Source organism: Arachis duranensis, chromosome 4, assembly GCF_000817695.3.
Source record: "Arachis duranensis cultivar V14167 chromosome 4, aradu.V14167.gnm2.J7QH, whole genome shotgun sequence".
NCBI classification, from domain to species: Eukaryota; Viridiplantae; Streptophyta; class Magnoliopsida; order Fabales; family Fabaceae; genus Arachis; species Arachis duranensis.
The window spans coordinates 115,576,229-115,584,257 of NC_029775.3; the positions used below are offsets into that span (position 1 = coordinate 115,576,229).

Here is an 8,029-nt window from a genome sequence, read left to right on the forward strand (position 1 = left end):
TTCTTTAAGATTAAAATCATTTACATTGACTTCAAATATAAGTGAGGTTGCACAAATTTTTACAATTGAGGTGGTGTTTCAATGTCATTACTTTTCTAGAGTGCCATTAGATTTGAAACAGTTATACCCAACAATTTTTTTGCTTCGCTATTAAATAGTACAAAAGTTGTTGTACCACTTTGATTTGAAACCTTTAATTGAATTTCGAACCTAAAATAAGTATTGAGTTAGTAACTAATAATTTGATAGATGGAATTATGAAAAATATATATAGTTACTTTATTGTTGGATAGTATCGTGGTGTTTGATTACATGTGCCACAAATGTAGTTATTTTCTTTTTCATATGCTTTCTTCTTACACTTTTCACATTCAACATAATTATCTCCATTGAGTAAGTTTGAGATGGTGTGTAGTTCGAAAATAAATTTTTTGTGCTAAATTTGATGTCATTTGAAGGAATAGTAATAAAAAACTTATATAAGTAGTTCAAATAGTATGAAATTTAAATATTTGTAACGTAAAATTTATTATGATTAATAATATTATTATGACATTTGTAATATGGATGTTTATTACATTGAATGAGTTATTTATAGAAACTAATTATTAGAATTATAAATTTATTGTATTGTTTACAACGGTAAAATATAATAAATATAGAAATATGGATTTAATGTCTTCGTAAGTTACAAATTTTGTTAGACGCTATTAATTTCTAATTATTGTGGTTGGTAATTATTGTATTATTTTTTGTATATTTTATTTTATTTTATTTTATTTTTGCTGATTTGAAAATAATATATGATTTGACAAAAATTGAGTGGTTGATTCTAAAATTTTGTCAAGTAAGCGACAAGGCATTAGTATGAGAAGAAAGATGTCTTAAAAGTAATATGGATAAATTTATGTATCTACTTTTATATATTAAGAATAGAGAGTGATGATTAACCATTACTACATTGTCCATACTGATCGTAACACCAATAAAATGTTTTCATACCCTTTGAATCTTCTATCAACATGTTAGTGATATGTGTCTCCATAGCAATGGTTGCTAGTGTAGTTCTTCTTTGGAGCAAGAAACAAAATGCAAAAGAAGCAACGGTACGAAATATGGAGGGGTCAAATCCTTTCCCATGCTACAGATGTGCACTATGTTGCAAGACCTGACCTAAGAATTGGGCAATTTAATATGTATTTTGTAAACTATAACACTAATTACCTTTATAAATATAACATTAACCTCAAGTGAAGGGCATTTTATTTTAAACTATAGCCTAGAGACATCAAGGGAATGAAATTGCTCTCTTTACTTTTTTTTTGTGTTTTTTTTTTCTTTTATTTTTTCTTTTTTGAAGGATTACTATTGGAACTGAAAGGCTCAAATGTGGGAATTCTTGTTTCTGGACACAAGGAAATGAGGCAGGAGGTAGCAGCTGTTTCCTCGTCTAATTTGACTGAAAATCTGCATTTTGAGTCCTTTAGCTTTAACTGGTGATTTTACATATATTGTTAAAAGTATGTAAAATGCTTAACTATTAGCAAGAGTTGATCTTAGCTAGCTTATTTTGAGTTAGAATTTTTGTTATTTTTTGATAGTGTAAATTGGTTATGTAACAAAAGTTAGAGCCTAGTTCCTAGCTTCTAAATACTTATAGTCTCTTTTGCTTCTTAGAAAATAAAATTTGTCATAACGAACACAAAAAAAAGGTAAAAAGGTTTTCAGTTTCGTATCTTTTTCTAGAACATTAACATACAAACAGTTTATATTTTATAAATTCAAATCGTTTCATGCATGGTTACATCAAACTCAAATTTACATAACACCAGATGCAGATTAACAACATGGACTGAAGTTGTGCATTGCTAAGGCTTCCACAGCTTTTAAGAACTGATGTTTCATGTTTCCAGACCCAGAAAAATGAGATCAATTTAGTTTTTGCCCAAACTCGTATTTGTATACTTCAGCTTCTTCAAAAACTAATCAAAATTGGAAAAAAATGTGAAAATGTTATTAGCTTTCAAAGTTGATTCTTCTGACAAAATTAAATAGTGGTCTTGGGAAATGGCCATACCTTTCTTCCCTGCCAAAGTTGTTCAGTTCACTCACATATATCCATTATCTCAATGCTTTTGTTCAAGTCAAACAGACTCTGTCCTTCATTTCTTTGCCTTTCAATCTCACTTTGGTTCAAATCTTCAATCTCGTTGATGCACGCCAAGCCAGTGCTCAATACTTTGGCTTGATAACAAGGAATATGTTCAAACTCTTCAGAATCATATTCACCATACTCAACCTCCGGCCGAAGCAATAGTTTAAACACCATATCTTGTTGAAATTCTTCCCCGAAGTAATCATTGGTCAAGCAGAGAATGTAAAGGTGATAGCCATCACACATTCTATATGTTCTCCAAGGAATGATGCACCTATTACCATTGCTAACAGACAAATTCAACTTCACTGATTTATCAAATCCCCAAAACTTTGTATAAAACAGGAAACATACTGCAATACCCTTTATATTTTTAATCCAACGGCAAACACTTGGATATGGGACTATTGCTGAATGGTAATCCTTCAGAGGAAAGTGGCCAAACAAAGATGGAATTTCGGTACTTGGGATTAGCATTTCCAAGACCACACCTTGATTTTCTTGATCCTGGCCACTAGAATATTTAAAGGCAGTGAAAATGGTTGACAAAACATTGGATTCAAATATGTTCAGTGATCTACACCCATATGCTTCTAATTCTCTAATACTAGATGGAATTTTTGGCAGAAACTGAAGACGGCGACATCCATTTAGCTTAAGGGACCTAAGCTTGGAGAGTTCATGAATGCTTATTGGGATATTAGCAAACCAGTGACCACTTAGATCCAAATGCATCAATGAAGGCAAGTAGCAAAATAGATCATGAGAGAAAGATATTTCACTCTGGTAACATCCACTCAAATTTAGATTACTCAGCAATGGGAGGCTTGACATTGAAGATGGCAATCCATGAAGGTTAAAACAAGAGCCAAGATCCAAGTTCTTGAGGGACTTTAACCTATGAATGGTATCAGGAACAGAATCAAGTTTTCCACAACCCTTTATGTTCAAATCTTCAAGGCCAACTAAATTTCCAAGTGATGAGGGTAACTTCCCTATAGGAGTTCCACTTAGAGAAAGTCTTGACAATTTTCTCATGCATTCTCCAAACTCTGGGGGATTTTCAAAACTCTGACAATGCTCAATGATCAACTCCTTCAAGGAACTCATCTCTAATTTACCTGGAAGAGTTTTAAGCATTTCGCAGTAGCTTAGATTTAAGTGAACAAGGTTCTTGTGGTGTATGAGGGATATGTGAACTTCAGTTAGGCTATCACAACCTTGGAGATCAAGTGTTTCAAGAATGGGAACCCCGGAAATATCAGGTGTCTGCTTTAGGTTGCGGGAGCTACTCAAATCCAGGTACTTCAGCTTTTCCAAAAACTGATTAAAAAGAAAAAAAACACATATTTAAAAATATTAGTCTTTCATGAGTCAATATAGTAGTAAAATCAAATTTAAAAGATCTCTTGATGAAATTATCTAACCTTTTTTCCATGCCAAACTTGTTCAAGATTGCTACGTTGCATTTTGATTTCAACAGCTTGATATTGTTGATTTAACAAGGGGAGAGTTTCCAAAGGACAAAAATCCCAATGCAGAACTCTTACTGAACTAGGGAAGTGGTTGAGGCCAAGGGGAAGTTCCATGTATGGTAAACTGAGATATCTTAACTGTGTGGTCTTTGAGAAAGCTTCAATGCTCCAATGTGCTGAGAATGGCTTACTCCGGAACCAATAAAATTTATCATGTCCAAAGTTTAGAACCATACTTTGAATAGCTTCTGTTCCCTGAATAAAATAAACATGACAAATAATAAATTTTACAATCAACTGAGATACCTAAAACATGAACTTAAGAAATAGAAGGAAACTTGGACATTGATAAAACTTGAGGAAATAAAACAAATAAATGTTTATTTTTATATCAGATCAATCAGTTGTAAAGGAAGTTTCACCTACCAGATCATTTGACAACACTTGATGAATGTCATCTTTAGACCACAGCCTGCTACGCTTGCCTGGGTTACTTGGAGATTCTTCATACACAATATGCCTCCCCATTTCTTGAAGCAAATCATGCATTTCTAACTTATTATTTTGATCTAAAGTTACCAAAGCTTTATCAATCAATGTAACAATTCCGCTTCCAATATCACTTCCAACTCCAACATAAAAATCACACATTCTTAATATATGTATTGCCTCATCTTTTTTCATTCCTTTGAAGAAACAAGCAATATCAAGAAAAATATTCTTCTCTGTTGTCATCAAATGATTGTAGCTTATTTTCAACGCATTGAGAACTTCAAAATGTGGAAAATTCATTATTTCTCTAATGGTACTATGCCAAAAGTCAGCATTTCTTCTATATAGATAGGAACCTAAAACCTCAACTGCCAAAGGAAGACCTTTAGTATATTTCACTACTTCTTTACACAGAGAAGAATATCCTTCTTTAGGTTCAAGTTGTTTAAAGGCTTTCAAACAAAACAGATTATAAGCTTCTTCTTGATCTAACCCTTTAACTTCATAAGTTCCATGGACTCCATGTATATCTAGCAAGTGCATATCTCTGGCTGTGATTATTATTCTACTTCCTTGTCCAAACCAATCTTGATTCTCCGCTAAATTCTCTAATTGGTTTAGCTCACTTGCATCGTCAAGAACAAGAAGAACTTTCTTATTGCACAAAGCACTTTTTATCGTTGTTTTTCCATCTTCTATGTCATGAAAATAGCTACTTATGTTTAGACACGCAAGAAGGTCTCTTTGCAACTGAACAAAACCATTTTTTGCAGACAACTCTCTAACATTTCGCATGAAGCAACAAACTTTGAATTCACCTCGGATGGCTTCATATACTGCTCTCGCTATAGTTGTCTTTCCTATGCCACCCATTCCCCATATCCCTACAAAGCGAACATCATTCAACCCAATACCTATGAGATTAATCACTTCCTCCAACCTTGAAGCAATCCCAACACGATTCTTAGTGCAAGATGGCAATTTCGGAATTAGCTTTCTATGTATGTGTTCAGAAATGCTTTCCACAAATCTTGCCTCAAGTCTAAAAAGATCATAAAGTCAAGAAAAGTCATACATCTTGCTTGTCACTCAAGAAACACTAGCAAAATAGTGTAACCGGTGTTTTAGTTTCCAAAATTAAGCAAAGTTATAATTTTCTAACAAAAATACGTAGTATAAATATTATAACTTGATGAACAATCATTCCGAAAAAAGAAATAGCACTTCAGCAATTAGATGGGTATCATTTACACCAAAACATTTAATTACCATAATATGTTGATTGTATTTTAATTTTGATTGTAACAAACATCTTGCTAACCAATGTTATAGTGATAAGTACTAGTGTCTATTCAGATTAACATAGTAGAAAATAAATGAAGAATTACTTACTGATGTTTGGAATCCCAACCAGAATAACTAGCAATTTGTGTGAAAGCATCTCTCCACCTTCTAAGCTTCTCACTGCCTTCTCCAAATCTGTGTTCATGTTTTCTGAAAGCTTCAGCAAATGTTCCTTTTTGGTGCCTCACATCAGAGGGCTCAACACCATAGAAGACTGGCACAATCTGTAGTCCCAGGTTGTGTTTGCACTCAACAATCTTTTGAAGCTCATCCAAGCACCAAGCAGAGGAAGCATAGTTTGGCGAGAGAACAACGACGGCAAACATAGACTCTTGAATTGCTCTGAGGAGTTCAAGAGAGATAACTTGACCTCTCTCAAGGTCCTTGTCATCACTGAATGTTGTGATTCCCTTCCTTTCAAGCGAGGCACATAAATGATCAGTGAAGCCTGTGCGAGTGTCTTCACCCCTGAAACTCAAGAACACGTGATAGGTCCATGATCTTGGTGAAGGAGGAGTGGAGAAAGAAGAGGCTTCAGCAGCTAAAGATGCCATTGCCATGTATATGGGAAGGTGTAATAACAGATTGTGTTTTGTGGTGTGTATATTTTTTTTTTAGCAGTGTTGTGTTTAGTAAGTATTGTTGACATAGATTGAATAGCAAATAAATATCATGGTTTAATGCGTGTGAATAGAGAGGAAAGTGAGCAGAAGCTGCTTGGGTAGCTTCCATTACAGGATAGGAGAAAGCCAGGAAGGAGTGCAAACCATTTTCTTTAAAGATATGGCCTACACACTCCAGGGAAAGGAGAGGGTGCAGAATAGCTGAATAAGCGTTTACTTTGGTAATTTGTGTGGAAATTAAAATAAAGGTGAATCGTTAATAAATAATTAAAAAGGTGAATTGGGTTGTTGCATCTAGATAAGACCATATTGGTCTCCCATTTGCTATGTCTTCTTTTAACTATAACGGAATAACTCATGACAAGAATCTTCTTCATATGTATCCAGAAATTCTAAATTATAATGATATATTTTATCATCATGGATAACATTTTATATAAAAAATTTCATCATTCGTATTTAATTTTACTTTTATTTAGTTAGTGTATTTAATATTTCCAAAAAAAAGCAATATCAAGAAAAATGTTCTGCTTTATTAGCAATAAATAGTCATAACTTATTTTCAATGCCTTGAAAATTTTGATTTGCAGACCACTTTTTTATTTCATTAATAGTACCATGCCAGAAATCATCATTTCTTCCACATAAGTCGGAACCCAAACCAATCCTTCTTAGCATTCCAACACAGTTCTCTGTGCAAGATGGTAACTTGGAATCAACTTTTTATGCATGTGTTCAGCAATGCTTTCCAGGAGTTTTGCTTCATGGGTGCAAATGAATTAAGAAGAGAAGTAAAGTCATAGTTACAGTCTAGTTTATACAAATAAGGAATCAATAAGGAAGTTCTCAATACCAGGTTAAAAGCTATCATTGGTGAGATGATAGCTTGCACCTGAGTCTGAATTCATTGATGGTGTAGCAAGAAAGGTTTGTGGTTGATAAAAAGATGTAGAGGGTAGAGGTGGTTGGCATGATTGAAGAGAGCCTTGATAGCTATGATCAAATCAAAAATAGCAATTTATAGCAATGTGACCTGGTCTATTACAGACTTGACAGATTTGCCTATCGTTGAGTTGCCAAGAACTCCTTCCACCTTTAAAGAACCTACCTCCATGATTGCCTCCTCTTCTTCCACCAAATCCTCTAGCATGACTTCTTTGTGTGGATGAAAAATTCTGAGCAAAATTGGCTTGAACCAAAAAGAGAGATATTGATCGAAAATTCTCAAGAGTATCCTCATGAGAGAGTAGCAGATTTTTTACTTCTCCTATGCTAAATAGTTCAGGTTTTGCTTGAACAAAGGTGATGCAGCTTGAATAATCTTCAGGAATCCCTTTGCAAATAGCTTCAATGTAATCCTCATTAGTAATCTGATATCCAATAGCAATTAAAGAGTCTACCAATTTTTTTATCTGAAAAAGGTATTCTATAATTTCAAGATTCTTTTTCTTCGCCGCTTAAGTTGATTCTTTAATTGCTTGATCTTGAATTTTGTGATTTCAGCAAATTGCAATTGAAGAGTCTACCAGATTTCTAATGCTGATGCTCAATGTGCAACTCAATTCTTGAATGATGAATCCACCGAAGCAAGAATCCAAGAGCTAAAATTGTAATCTTGTAACATCCATTTTCTGTATTTTGAAGAGACAGTGCCAGCAACTTTCAAAATTTCAGAATCAAACTGAGATGGAGTTTTACCTTTAATGATATAATCTTTAAGATTTTGTCCTCTGATTACGAACAAAGCATGTTGCTTCCAAATAACAAAGTTAGATTCATCTAACTTGTCTAGAATTGAGAAGAGAGAATTCTTTGAATTCCCGGAATTAATTGCTAAGGGCATGATCGAACCTTGCTCTTGATATCATATAAGAAGAGTTCAACGCTCTTTAGAGGAGAAGATAAACAACAGAACCATAATGTATAAGGTACAGAGAGAA

General features: G+C 33.7%; 1 protein-coding gene across 1 annotated transcript; it reads right to left on the bottom strand.

Annotated features, from left to right (window-relative positions):
* Positions 1–2,104: 2,104 nt before the first annotated feature.
* LOC107486309 (disease resistance protein RPV1-like) lies at positions 2,105–6,026 on the bottom strand. Its single transcript, XM_016106857.3, has 4 exons — positions 5,515–6,026; positions 4,057–5,164; positions 3,583–3,885; positions 2,105–3,478 (listed from the first exon to the last, which is right to left on the bottom strand). The coding sequence occupies exons 1-4, from the start codon at positions 6,024–6,026 to the stop codon at positions 2,105–2,107; spliced, it is 3,297 nt and encodes a 1,098-aa protein (XP_015962343.2).
* Between the last annotated feature and the right edge of the window lie 2,003 nt (positions 6,027–8,029).

Excerpts from the sequence above, each read along its gene's own strand:
- LOC107486309 (XM_016106857.3), bottom strand. The coding sequence starts at position 6,026 with ATGGCAATGGCATCTTTAGCTGCTGAAGCCTCTTCTTTCTCCACTCCT. Across the intron at positions 5,165-5,514 it reads GGTTGGGATTCCAAACATCA|ACTTGAGGCAAGATTTGTGG; the intron begins GTAAGTAATTCT and ends TGATCTTTTTAG. Across the intron at positions 3,479-3,582 it reads AAGTTTGGCATGGAAAAAAG|TTTTTGGAAAAGCTGAAGTA; the intron begins GTTAGATAATTT and ends CTTTTTAATCAG.